Source organism: Phyllostomus discolor, chromosome 2, assembly GCF_004126475.2.
Source record: "Phyllostomus discolor isolate MPI-MPIP mPhyDis1 chromosome 2, mPhyDis1.pri.v3, whole genome shotgun sequence".
Classification (NCBI taxonomy): Eukaryota; Metazoa; Chordata; class Mammalia; order Chiroptera; family Phyllostomidae; genus Phyllostomus; species Phyllostomus discolor.
In genome coordinates, this window is record NC_040904.2 from 164,325,309 (window position 1) to 164,338,404 (window position 13,096).

General features: G+C 48.5%; 1 protein-coding gene across 1 annotated transcript; it reads left to right on the top strand.

The window, feature by feature from the left end:
- The first annotated feature begins 2,989 nt into the window (after positions 1-2,989).
- Positions 2,990-11,323, top strand: KRT74 (keratin 74). The gene is made up of 9 exons (XM_028532421.2): positions 2,990-3,487; positions 4,096-4,310; positions 4,761-4,821; positions 5,321-5,416; positions 5,918-6,082; positions 8,158-8,283; positions 9,671-9,891; positions 10,294-10,328; positions 10,806-11,323. Exons 1-9 carry the CDS (start codon positions 3,005-3,007, stop codon positions 11,000-11,002), a joined length of 1,599 nt encoding a protein of 532 aa, XP_028388222.1. The 5' UTR covers positions 2,990-3,004; the 3' UTR covers positions 11,003-11,323.
- Positions 11,324-13,096: the final 1,773 nt, after the last annotated feature.

A 13,096-nucleotide genomic window follows, 5' to 3' on the forward strand; every position in this document is an offset into this window, starting at 1 on the left:
AAGCTCCACAGCAAATACAACTAAGTGACCAAGAGATAGCCAAACTATGAGATGCACAGTTCAAAGCACTGGTGATCAGGATGCTCACAGAATTGGCTGAATTTGGTTGCAAATTAGATGAAAAATTTAAGGCTATGCTAAATGAAATAAAGGAAAATGTACAGGGAACCAACAGTGACAGGAAGGAAACTGGGACTCAGATCAATGGTATGGACCAGAAGGAAGAAAGAAACAACCAAACAGAAAAGAATGAAGAAACAAGAATTCAAAAAAATGAGGAGAGGTTTAGGAACCTCCGGGACATCTTGAAATGTTCCAACATCCAAATTATAGGGGTACCAGAAGGGGAATAGAAAGAGCAAAAAGTGGAAAAGTTATATGAACAAATAATAAAGGAGAACTTCCCCAATCTGGCAAAAAAAAAAAAAGACTTTTCTAAGTTCAGGAAGCTCAGAGAGTCCCAAAGAAGTTGGACCCAAAGAGGAACACACCAAGGCACATCATAATTACATTAGCCAAGGTAAAAATGAAGGAGAGAATCCTAGAAACAGCAAGAGATAAGGAGACGGTAATCTACAAAGGAGTTCCCATCAGACTGTCAGCTGATTTCTCAAAAGAGACCTTGCAGACAAGAAAGGACTGGAAAGAAGTATTCCAAATCATGATAGGCAAGGACCTACATCCAAGATTGCTGTATTCAGCAAAGCTTTCATTTAGAATAGAAGGGCAGATAAAGTGCTTCTCAGATAAGGTCAAGTTCAAGGAGTTCATCATTATCAAGCCCTTATTGTATGAAATGTTAAAGGGACTTATCTAAGAAAAAAAAGATAAAAAACATATATAGTAAAATGACAGCAAACTCACAATTATTAACAACCACACCTAAAACAAAAACAAAAAGAAACTAAGCAAACAAGTAGAACAGGAACAGAACCACAGAAATGGAGATCACATGGAGGGTTAAGAACAGGGGAGTGGGAGGAGGAGAGAAAGGGAAAAGGTACAGAGAATAAGTAGCATAGATGGTAGGTAGAAAAAAGGGGGAGGGCAAGAATAGTATGGGAAAGGTAGAAGCTAAAGAACTTATGACACATGGACATGAACTAAAGGGGGGGATGTGGGTGGGAGAGGGTGTGCACGGTGGAGGGGACTATGGGGGTGGGGTAATGGGACAACTGTAATAACCTAATCAATAACATATAGTGAAAAAAAAAGAAACCCTTGCAGTGCCTGGTGCAATGTCTGGCCCATGCAAAGTGAACAGTCTGTGTTAACTCTTGTTGTTACTACTGTCGCTATGGCCTCCAACTGATTTTATTGCTGCTACCATTGCTCCTACTATTGCAAGTCATACTTCAATCCTGCTGCCTGGGAGTGCCTACTCTGAGACAGCCCCTGTGACGAGTGCTATTGGGAGCCTACATCTGGCCTTCTGGATACCCCTAAAACTCAAATCACAATAAGCCCCTCCTCCCCAGTGCACCTCTGATCCCTGTTCACAGTGGTCTTCTGTTATTCCAGAGCATTGGCCCTGATTAAGGTCTTTGTGTGGATTCCTCTCCTTGGTCTTCAGGCTCCCTGGGGGCTACATCCATACATTAGTCATCCCCAGTCATGGTCAGATGTCAGCACTCATACACAAGAACTCACTCCAGTTATGCCCTCTCCTGCCCTAGGGCTAAACTCTGCTAGGAAGGTTGGGAGGCAGGGTCCCTGCAGAAGGAGCTTCCACTGCTGCCTCTGGGCTGTGAGGAGAACACTGAAGGGAGAACCCTCAGAGACAGCATGCCCGGCCCACACTCACTTGCTGCTTAGCTCACTGTCTCTCCCTTTTCCTTCTCCAGCAGCCAGGGCAGTTGTCTACTACCCTCTGGATGATCCAAATGGGTCAAGGCACCCCAATTTAGTTACAGGAGTGGTCAGAGTCCTGCATTAGGGCAGCTATCAGGTGCCCGTTTTTGAAATATTTTTTAAACAATCCCCCACCCCCTTCCCAGTACTACATGAGCTATAAAGGGCTGGTCTCTTCTGTTCCAAGAATGAGTGGCTTCCAGAAGTGATCAAGAAATGCAGAACAGCCCACCTTGAACCTGGGGGTGAGCCTCAGGGTCTTCTGTACCTTGGTCACTGGGCATGGAGTGTTTCCCCAGGGATAGAGGAGCTAATGTCCCAGCTCCTGAGGCTGTTCCATGGCATGACCTCTTAGGATGGATCAGATCACCTTGTCCAGGAGAAAAAATTCAGCTGCAAGAACTGCCAGCTCCTGAAAAGGTTCACACTGTTGAAAAGGCAAAGTCAAGGTCACCACTCAGCAGGCCCTGCTCGGTACAGAAAGCCCCAGACAGTGCCACTCCTGGGAGGCCATGCAGACCCTTCCACTGTCTTCCTGGGGTCAGTTCCATTGCTGGACAGCTGTGGTTCTTAGGGTGACCCAGAGAGTGGCTCCTGGAACTTCTTTCTTGAGTCCAGATCTTTAAAGACATCCATCATGTCATTTTCAAGTCTCCTCTTCTCCAGCATGAACACCCCAGCTCCTCAATAAGACCAGGCAATAGGGAGATGGGGCCTCTGGGGGGACCCTGGGGTTTTTGGAGCCCTCTTGGATAAAGCCAGGCATTTCCCCTGCTCCTTTGTGGTAGATAAGCTAGAAGGAGTCAGCCCTGGAAAAACAAAGGTAGAAGATCTCTGAAGGGGATAACTTCCCAGGTCCCTAATTAGAAGCACAGAGAAACACCCGATTAGACCCCTCTAGTCTGCAAGGACAGCATATTCTGCTCGCTATCAGAGGTGCTTTGTTGCTGCAAAGGGCGTGGAGATATCTGTTCCGAAAATTGCCTTTGGCCCCTGGCCCTTTAGCAGGAGGAGAAGATAGAGTGGAGAGACACCCTTTTCCGGTGTCCAGGGCTTGACAGGATAAAAGGAGCCAGTGTGGTGGATGTCCCATCAGTGTTCTCTTTGTTGGAGACTGCTTTTCTCCAGCTCTGTCAACTCCCTCTTTCCCACCATGAGTCGGCAACTGAACATCAAGTCTGGTGGTGACAAGGGTGGTGACAAAGGTGGCTACAGTGGCTGCTCAGCAGTGGTGCTGAGGAGGGCCATGGGCAGTGTAGCTTCTCACCGTGGGGTTGGCAAAGGAGCTGGGGCTAGCTTCAGCAGTCGGAGCCTCTACAGTCTTGGAGGGAATCGGTGTGTTTCCCTCAATGTGGCTGCTGGTGGTGTTCGGACAGGAGGTTATGGCTTCTGGCCTGGTTCTGGGTATGGAAGAAGCTGGGCCCCTGGCTTTGCTGGCAGCATGTTTGGCAGTATTGCCCGGGGGCCTGTGTGCCCATCCATGTCTCTACCTGGGGGCATCCATCAGGTCACTGTCAACAAGAACCTCCTGGCCCCCCTCAATGTGGAGTTGGACCCCAGGATCCAGCAAGTGCGCACACAGGAGAGGGAGCAGATCAAGGTGCTGAACAACAAATTTGCCTCCTTCATTGACAAGGTGAGTCTCACAGGAGGAGGATAAGGCAGTCCAGTGAGATGTGAGTGATGTTGGCTGCCTGGGAGTGCACAGGGCATTGTGGATGGAAAGGCTGTTGGACCTCAAGAAGGTCTCTCTGATCATAATGCAGAGAACAGACCTGTAAGCTGGGCAGCAATAAGGAATAAATGAATGTGTTGCTCACTCTGGGTAACAGGGAAAGGTGGGAAATTGGGCAAAGATGAGTTATTCAGAAACTTTGAGAGAGAAGTGATGGGTTTCTAGAGGATGGTTGGATGAACATTCAGCCCTTTAAATGAGATGAGGGGTTAATAGAATTCACACTATTTACAGGGACAGGCTAATGGTACAGAAGAAACATGCACAGACACAAGGCAGAACATCTCCTGGGTGCTGAGTCAGGTGTCAGAGGAAAGCTGTGGACTCTTTATCAGTGATGGATTTTGCCTAGAAGGCTATGGAATGAGCACTTGCAAAGGATCTTATTTATATGGAATTCCATGAGGAGAGTCAAGACTTGAGTCAAATAAGTTTAGGACAAATCTATATAACCTGGGGAGTCAATGGTACATGTCTAGTAGACATGACAGCATCCATTGTGGTTCCAGGTGCGGTTCCTGGAGCAGCAGAACCAGGTGCTGGAGACCAAGTGGGAGCTGCTACAGCAGCTGGACCTGAACAACTGCAAGAACAGCCTGGAGCCTGTGTATGAGGGCTACATCAGCACCCTGCGGAAGCAGCTGGAGACACTGTCTGGGGACAGGGTGAGGCTGGACTCGGAGCTGAAGGGCATGCGGGACCTGGTGGAAGACTACAAGAAAAGGTGAGCAGGGACCACCAAACTTCATGGGTCATGTTCCCAGAGGCTCCTGAGCTCACCCAATTTATGAGCCACTTTAGGAGGGGTGGGAGCAAACACCAGGATCAGGGGCTCACATTTCTTTTCTGGTTGGGGGGGGGGAAACCTACTTTGTTTGATAACTTCCTATCTGGTTGATAGAAAGAAGTTCCTATGCTCATTAATCCACTGACTGCTTCACTGGCCAATTTGGGTAGCATAATAGACACCTGAATATTTTCCTATGATCCAGCAAGTAGAATGTAAATGATGTAACTCAGGGACATAGTAATGCTACCCCAAGTATCTGCAGTGCTCGCCTCTAGGAGATCTTGTGGGGACTCTGTATCCTGAGCACTTGTCTGATCAGAGGGAAGACAAGGTTACTTGGCTATTGGGACTGAGGCCTCTGCTGTCTTCTTTCCTGGTCCACAGGTATGAGATGGAGATTAATCAGCGTACAGCAGCTGAGAATGAGTTTGTGGTGCTCAAGAAGGTAAGGGAGAGAAAAGCCTAAGGACTCTGGTCTCTTGTGTACCCCCATCCTAACCAACTCTGCTCAGGACTTCTACTCAGGCCTTCTGAAGAAAGACTGCTGCCTGAATGGGGATGGACTCATAGTTCTGGCCTCCAGCAAGTAGAAGAGGCAGGGTATACACCCAGGAAACTGACAGGACAGATAGGAGGGAATTCTGGTCTGGCAATTGGGAAACTCTGGTTCAGCTCAGCCTTCCTGTGTGACTTGAGGAAACTCACTCTGCCTCTCTGAGCTTTGTTTTCTTTAGGTGTAACAGACAAAGAGCAGTCCACATTCTTTGTTCCCTATTCCCAAAGGTTCAGTGGGTCTGAGAGAAATGCAATGTTGAATAATTTTGTTCATCAATATGCTTCCCTTTGTGGGCAAAACAGAAAAGTCAGATGGCTTTGGGGCAATGACAGGACAGCTGACAGAATGAGGGTTGTATGGACCAACGGCTTTGAGTGTCTTGTGGCAGGATGCTGATGCAGCCTACGAGGTCAAGGTGGAGCTCCAGGCCAAAGTGGACTCTCTGGAGAAAGACATCAAGTTCCTCAAGTGTCTGTATGATGCGGTGAGGACACTCCTCCCCCTCCCCATCCCACCTCTTTCCAGCTGAGAACTTCACCTGGCTCTTCCAGGGAGATGCTGATAGGAGAGACTTGGGATAAAAAGTACAAAGGCTGTTTTGACATCAAGGTGCAAAACCCTGCACTGGGAGACCATGGAAGTGTAGGATCCTGGTCTCCAGAGACCATAGACACAGGAGACAATCTCATCTGAGCCACGCCAGTGACCTTGCTCATAGGCAGGAAAAAAAAGACCCCATGAAGTCCTACTAAAGCACAAATTCTTGAGGCTGTAAATTGTAGGAAATGCCTTCCACTGCCTATCGCCTGTGTGGGGTGTGTCTTGCTGCTGTGAGCCTTCTCCCTGGGCTCCAACAGACAGAACTCCAGTAAGCACTTCCTGCCTCCACTTTCACTCATTCTGCCTGTGGCTGCAGGCCCAGAAGATTGATGGGAACAGGAGGGAAGCTGGGAGACCCTGACTCAGTTCTCACTTCCCATCTCAGGAGATGGCCCAGATCCAGACTCACACCAGTGAGACCTCCGTCATCCTATCCATGGACAACAACCGGGACCTGAATTTGGACAGCATCATCACTGAGGTCCGCGCCCAGTATGAAAAGATTGCCCTGAAGAGCAAGGCTGAAGCTGAGGCCCTGTACCAGAGCAAGGTGGGCACTGGGGTGGGGGGTCCCCCTCCTCCACCAGTCCTTCCTCTTTTGGGAAGAGGACACCTCCACCAGTGAATGGGAGAGATACTTTTGTAGATGTGCTGAATGAAAAAGTGGTTATAATCAATGGTTTAATGATATTTTGCCCAAAAAGAATCCTCAGCAGAGGCCGTTATCAAAGATAAATCATAAAACTGGTATGAATGGGCATATCCAACAGAAAAGGACAGGCACACCTCTGGTGGGGTCAAAAAACATTAGGTGTTCTTGTTATAAAACAAAAGTATTTCCAGGGGTTGGAGCCATTGCCATGGGGCTGAAGGAGAGGAACAGACATGAAGGACAGTGGCGGTGGGTGAGCTGGTGCGGACCAAGGGTGAAGAAGAGGAAGCCAAGAACTCTTTTCTTTTTAAAATCACAAATAGGATTTTTATTTGTCATCATTAAAAGTATGTTGAAATAGATTCTTGGACTGGGGGCTCATACCTATCAGCTCATTCAGTTTTAGCCCCTGTCTCTTCCTCTCTTCCCCAATAGCTTTTCCATAACCGCTACCTTTACCACAAAGCTCCTTGAGTTTTCCCAATTCAAACCTGGGCTTCTAACAAGGACATCATGGAGCAGAAAAATAGACTGGCAAGCTTTTCTGTGTCTTTTCCAATGCTATCTGGAATCAATTTATTGACCACTTCTTTCAAGACTTTTGTCTGCACCTCTCAGATCATGATTTCCATCATCTTCTTCCAGGTTTGGCTCACCTGTTGAGGCTGAGCATAAGAGGTCTTCCTAATCTGATTGCTGCACTTTTTAGTAAAACCAATACAGAATAGATAAAGCAAATAACCCTCAGTAGTCTTGACATCAACATGTGCCTCAATCATGGGCTGCCATTTTTGACCATGGAGCACAGTTTGTCATGGGTAAGATCCATGCCATGGAAATTAGTCAGGCAGTTTTTGCCATGCATGTCCTCAATAATTAGCTTGAATTTTCTAAATGTGACTTCTTTACTTCAAAACCATGACCCTTGAGACCATCAGATGTAATTTTCATTCCTTGAGTTCTTGTGACTAATGTTTTTCCGATATTTCTTACATCGAACGTGGCTACTACTTTCACATTACACCCATCTTTCTTAGAAAATGGATCAAATACTTTCTTCTTGGCTTCCTTTTTGCCGCCTTTTGTAAGGCACTTGTCCTTGCCCATCACCATGGTGCTGCTCAGAGAGCCAAAAGGCCAGGACCTCTTTTGCAATCAGTGTGGGAGGACTTCCAAGAGGAGAAAGGAGAGTTCTAGGGGCCTTCTGGGTAAGACGAGTTATGCTTTGGAGTAAAAGTCTTTCGGGCTGTCATTGAGAAGACCCTTTACCTGGGCTCTCAGGACTCCACTCCTGCCAATTCTAGCACTTCTTTTCATAGTCACTAAAGCCCAAGGACAGCAAGGACACAGGTTCCTTGTCTCCATGTACAGCCATGTGAGCCCCTCTTCTCTGGAGGACTGGCAAAGGGGAGAGGGGAAGATTTGAGCTACAAGTCCTGAGCCCAGAATTCCACTACCCTGAGGATATGCGCCGCCCTCAGCTTCCTCTGCCCTCTGCCTGTTCATACGAAAGGGCTGCAAGACAATGTACATTTCACGGGGGCAGGAACCTCACCTATCCTGTTCACAGCTGTGTCCCCAGGACTGAACAGAACCTGGCCTTTAAAGGAAGCCCCTACAAAGAAGTACTAAATAAATGGAAAGGGTCAGAGCTCTTCTTCTATTTTGGAAGTGCTTCATAAATGCAAACTGTCTCTTTCCTTTATGCAACCCAGGAAAGAATAAGCAGAGTGGTGAGAAAAGAGGATAGGCCCAGCAAACAAGTTCTGCTTAGACAAGCAGGTAGATTTCTTGGTCAGAACGACCACCAAACAGCTGGAAGTATGCCCAGGTCCTGACTCCATCAACTTCTGCTCCAGAGCCACCTCCGCATTTCAGAGGTGGGAGAAGTGCTTGTTCAGGACACTTCCCTTACCTTGAAAGGGATTGGACAGTCCTATCTCATCACTGACTTCCTATCTCTGGGAAACCAGATCCAGGAGCTGCAGCTGGCAGCCAGCCGGCATGGTGATGACCTTAAGAAGACCAAGAGTGAGATGTCAGAGCTGAATCGGCTCATTCAGAGGATCCAGTGTGAGATTGCCAGTGTGAAGAAGCAGGTGAGCAGCGACTCCACAGACAGCACCAGGGTCAATTTCACCCTCTGTGGTGGAGAAATTGGAGCTCACTCTTTAGTAAAAAGCAAATCTCCCCCACCTGGGTTTGGGAGCCCCTCAGCCATCCATAGTTCCTTCTCCCCACCTTGCCTCAGTGCCCTCACCCTGCTTGGAATTGGGAGGGGCCTGGAGCTTATTTCACCTGACTCCACAGTCTAGATAAGGAAAGTGGGCTGGGGAAGGGAAGTGACTTGCCCAGTGTCCCTAGCTGGTTATTAACAGAACCAGGATTAAAGCCCAGGATTCCTTTTCCTTTTTCCTTCTTTCTCGGATTTTTTTGTGTGTGCAATGAACCGGCCCCATGTCCTCTTCAGGTGTGACCCTCTAAGGGCAGGCCCCATGCCTCCTCCTCCCACTGGGCACTCAGTACATGTGCAGTGTGTGTGTGCATCTAGGGCTCCTCAGGGTGATCGAGTGAGCATGACAGTAGGCAAAGCCCTCTGGGCACGCTGCCATGTGTTGCAGTACCATTTCTATTTTACGTGAGGGGTCCTGTCTTACCTGGACACAGCAAACTTTAAACACTGTGTCAGTGGGGAGATGATTTTAAGGGGTGGAGAATCCTCCCTTTGTTCTCCCCAAAGAAACAGGTCAATTCAGCCAGTGACAGCACTGCCAAACTGAAAGATCTGAGCCCACTCTCCTCCCTGCACCTTACAAGCTTCCACACAGCCAATGTTGGGAACATGGGGACAGCTTCCTGACTCTGCATGCAGACTGCTCATCCTCTGTCAGTGCCTGTCATCACAGGGCTGCTAGATGTTCATCAGAGCCCAGTTTCTGAAGCCATGGGTCTGATTTCTGGCCCATAACCCCCTGCTCTAAGGAAAGACTTGACCCATTCATGCCAGACTTGGAGACCATCTAGACAGACCATCCTCACAGAGTGCTGGAATAGTCCAGAAGCACTCACTCTTGGTGCTGTTGGGTAGGAAGAGTTCCTGCTGGGAGATGTCCTACAGGCAGAAATTCCATCACAGTAGCACTTGGCATGCTATCTGATCTTTAGGGGCTGGGGTCTCAGCATGATTCTTTTGGACCTGACATACTTGGAACCTACAGCCATTGATGGCTTCCAGATAGCTTTCAAACATCAAAGTTTCTTCTTGCACTCCTGAAATGCAACTGCCCAGACAGCTTTTCACAGCAGCTTTTAAGTATCCATCTGCAACAGAAAATAGAGGAGACCCAGGTTCTGGTGCTGGCCCTGTGGCTATTACCTGCTATCACCTTGAGTCTTATCTGTAAAGGGTGGGGGTTATGCTACCTAACCTTTAAGATCTAAAAATTATTTTGTGTTTTGATGATCTTCCTGTGCTTTGCCTTTTAGTGTATCAACCTGGAGACGGCCATTGCTGATGCTGAGCAGCGGGGAGACAATGCCCTGAAGGATGCCCAGGCCAAGCTGGACGAGATGGAGGCCGCCCTGCACCAGGCCAAGGAGGAGCTGGCCCGGATGCTGCGGGAGTACCAGGAGCTCATGAGCCTGAAGCTGGCCCTGGACATGGAGATCGCCACCTACCGCAAGCTGCTGGAAAGTGAGGAGTGCAGGTAAGAGGGTGGGGGTGGGGGAATGCCATGGTGTCAAGGGAAAAGGGGTTGTGGATGGCTCCCCACTGGGATGAGGAGCTATTTGGGAGCTTCCTGCAAGAGGCGGTCCGATGTGAGCCATGAAGCACAGATGATTGGTGGTGCTGTGGAAAGAGCCAGTGGGGCCAGACAAACCTGGGTTTAATACTGGCTTTGCCACATACTAGCTGTTTGGTTCTGGTAAATTATTTAATGTCCCTGTGTCTCTATTTTCTCATCTACAAAGTTAGGTTCATAAGCTCCATCTCATGGGTTTATAAGGATGAATTAAAACTATATACACATAAAAGCAGGAGCCCATCAAAGCTTAGCTGAATCTGAACACATTCCTGAGGTTTTCTCCCCTAACTTTCTGTTTTTCAGGATGTCTGGTGAGAATACATCCTCTGTGAGCATCTGTGAGTATCCCTGAGAGATAGGTTAGGTGGGGATTCTGGCAAGATGGGAAAGCTGGGGACCCCAGAATAAGGTGATGATGCTACCTCCATTCAATGCCTCCCCAGAGCTGGGAGTTTCTGGTACTGTTGTGAAGGTTCTCAGGTTTTGCAGGAAACCTAGTTCCCTTTTGTCCCATGGAAACAGTGACTGAAGCCCATACCAAGTCCTTTCTAGCTTTTTCCTGGGACATCATCATTGAGAAAAAGGATTGAGATTATGGCCTTGGGAGCCAAATGATCCTAGAATCTCCAGAAGGGAGCATGTTGGTCCTGTCCTATGTGGTCCTTACCTCACACAAAGCCAGGCTCACAATAGGGTCTCGGTTCATCTTTGTGCTGTTTCTCGATGCTGAGGGCTGCTGTGGGATTTAGGGGGTTGGCTCACTCTCTGACTGACCCCACTGCCCTCCTTCCCGGCTCTTGGTTCTTTCTCCTCAGCTGTTATTAGCAATGCAAGCAGCTACCACCCCAGCTTCTCCACCAGCAGCAACCTCGGTGCCAGCAGTGCAGAGGGAAGCTCCAGCAGCACTCGGAGTGAGGAGACAAGGACCAAAGGGGCACGAGGGGGAGACCCCAAGGACTCCCAAGGAAAGAGCATCCCAGTCAATGCCCCAGCCAAGAAAGCCACCCGATAAGTCCCATGACCCCACTCACTTCAGCATCGCAGAGAAGAGAAGCCCTGGCTGATTCCCTGCACACAGATACCTCCACACCCGATCTCCCACCCTGAGTCCTAAAGCCCCCGGCCACCCATGCCATGCCTTATCTTACTGTCAATTCTGATTAGAACTGTCATCTCCCTGTTTCAGCAGGTCCCATGTGGACTTTGTGACTTCTTGTTGTCCCTGTTGCTTTCAACTGACAGAGGTCTTAGGAGAACAAGCTATAATTATCTTCTAAACCCTGGGTAGCTATGGTTATCCCTGCAGAGAGAAGAGGAGGGCCAGGGAGTGAAGGAGGGAGAGTGGGCAGGGAAGGGGGAAAGGTCTTTACAGAACCACTCCATCATTCAGGAGAAAATGTGTATACTCTCAGACATCATCTGTGCCCATGTTCACAGGCCAACTGAATGAGAACTGGGAGTCTTCTGCCACCTGTGCCACCCACCCACTACCTTCCTTATCAGCAATAGCTACTACCAAGTGGGAAGAACCTACTATGTGCCAAGCTCCCTACCTGCATGGCCTTTAATTCTCATCCATCCTGCAAGGTACAGTCAGCATCCCTGTGACAGATGAGAAGCCCCATCCTCTAAGAGGCTGCAGAACTTATTCCTGTTGCCCACTGAGTGCCAGGGTCAGCAGATGAGCCAAGTTTAGCTGATCCCAGGGTCTGTGTTCTTTCCATGGTGTGATACTGCCTCTCTAACAAAGAGAATATCAAATTCATGATTCTTTTTATGAAGACAGTATAGTTACTCTGCCTTTTTGTCAAGGACTATGGGTATGTGTGTTATGTATCTTGAGTTTTTCTCTCTGGGGCTGTGTCTTGCAGTGGTTTCTGACTCAATCCCTGTTGCCATGAGCTGTGTTCAGTGAGAGGAAGTTGATCTGTTTCTGGTGGTAACTCCCAGCCCAGAAGTCATGGCTCTTAATGTAAATATTTCTAAGAATGGCAACACCCACTTCCTCCTTTGCTTGAGCCAAGGACTTTGAATTTCTGCTGTATATTCAATAAACTGCCTTTGAGTAATCTCAGAGGTTCCCTCCTGCCAGTGTGTCAATCTCTCCAAATTGCCCCTAACAATAATGTGCCCCACCTCACACACATGCACAAATCTTTTGGGAGGCTAGAGGCAGACCAGAGCATCCTGCTCTGGGGGTGATCTCAGGCTGATGGGAGAGATGGACACAACTGCAAAGCCACGCACTCATGCAAATTAGGGAAGCACAGCCTGGTGCAGCAATGCTGAGAAGTGACCCAAATGGAGAAACTAGGCAAGGAAGACTTCCTGGAAGAGGAAGGGAGTTTTGTCAAATAACTGCAAAGATGAGTGGCATAGAATACTGGGGAGAGAACTTAAATCACACCATCACAGTAGGTTTGGGTGCAGGTGTTGTGTGCCTGTTTTGGTGATGGATGGGAGGTCTCAGATTTTCTGAAATCAATAGTGGACTTCCATGTCCTTCAGCTTTGGCTGGGAGAATTCAGTCCTTTAGTCATATTTCTGATTGGTTTTGTGTTACAAGTGTGCATGAAGATGTTCCTGCTGTAGACCTCAGGACAGCAGGGTTGGTACCTAGTGAGGTCAGGGCCTCTGGTCCCAAGCTGCCACCTCCATTGACCTCACTGTGCCTTTCCTGTAGCAAGGAGGTCCTCTTCTGTGTGTGCCAGGATGCAATAAACCTCAGGAAGGACAAGATCCCAGGAGTCTGGTGGGCTTTCTGAGAAGTGCACTGGGGTGACTGTCCTTTCTTTAGGACTCCATTTGGAGATTTCTCTGAAGTCCAAAAGGGGAAAGCATGGAGTCAGGACCAGTGGTGACTGACTTCAGTTCCGGAGGTCAGGCTTCAGTATGCAGGACAACATTTACTGCTCCTTTGAGATTCTGCTCAAGCACCCACTCCTCCTGGAAGTCTTCCTGGACCCCTGGCTGGGCTGAGAGCCCACTGTCTAGGATGTTGCAGTGCCCAATGCTCACTTTCACTGTGATATCTCCACATGAGATTGAGATGATCTCTCTCTGTGGCTGAGTCCATCACCACCAGACCTGGGGTCTCCTGGGGTCT

Bases quoted from the DNA above. Each gene is read 5' to 3' on its own strand.
- KRT74 (XM_028532421.2), top strand. From the start codon at position 3,005: ATGAGTCGGCAACTGAACATCAAGTCTGGTGGTGACAAGGGTGGTGAC. The intron at 4,822-5,320 runs GTAAGGGAGAGA...GTCTTGTGGCAG, and splicing joins AGTTTGTGGTGCTCAAGAAG to GATGCTGATGCAGCCTACGA. The intron at 5,417-5,917 runs GTGAGGACACTC...TTCCCATCTCAG, and splicing joins TCAAGTGTCTGTATGATGCG to GAGATGGCCCAGATCCAGAC.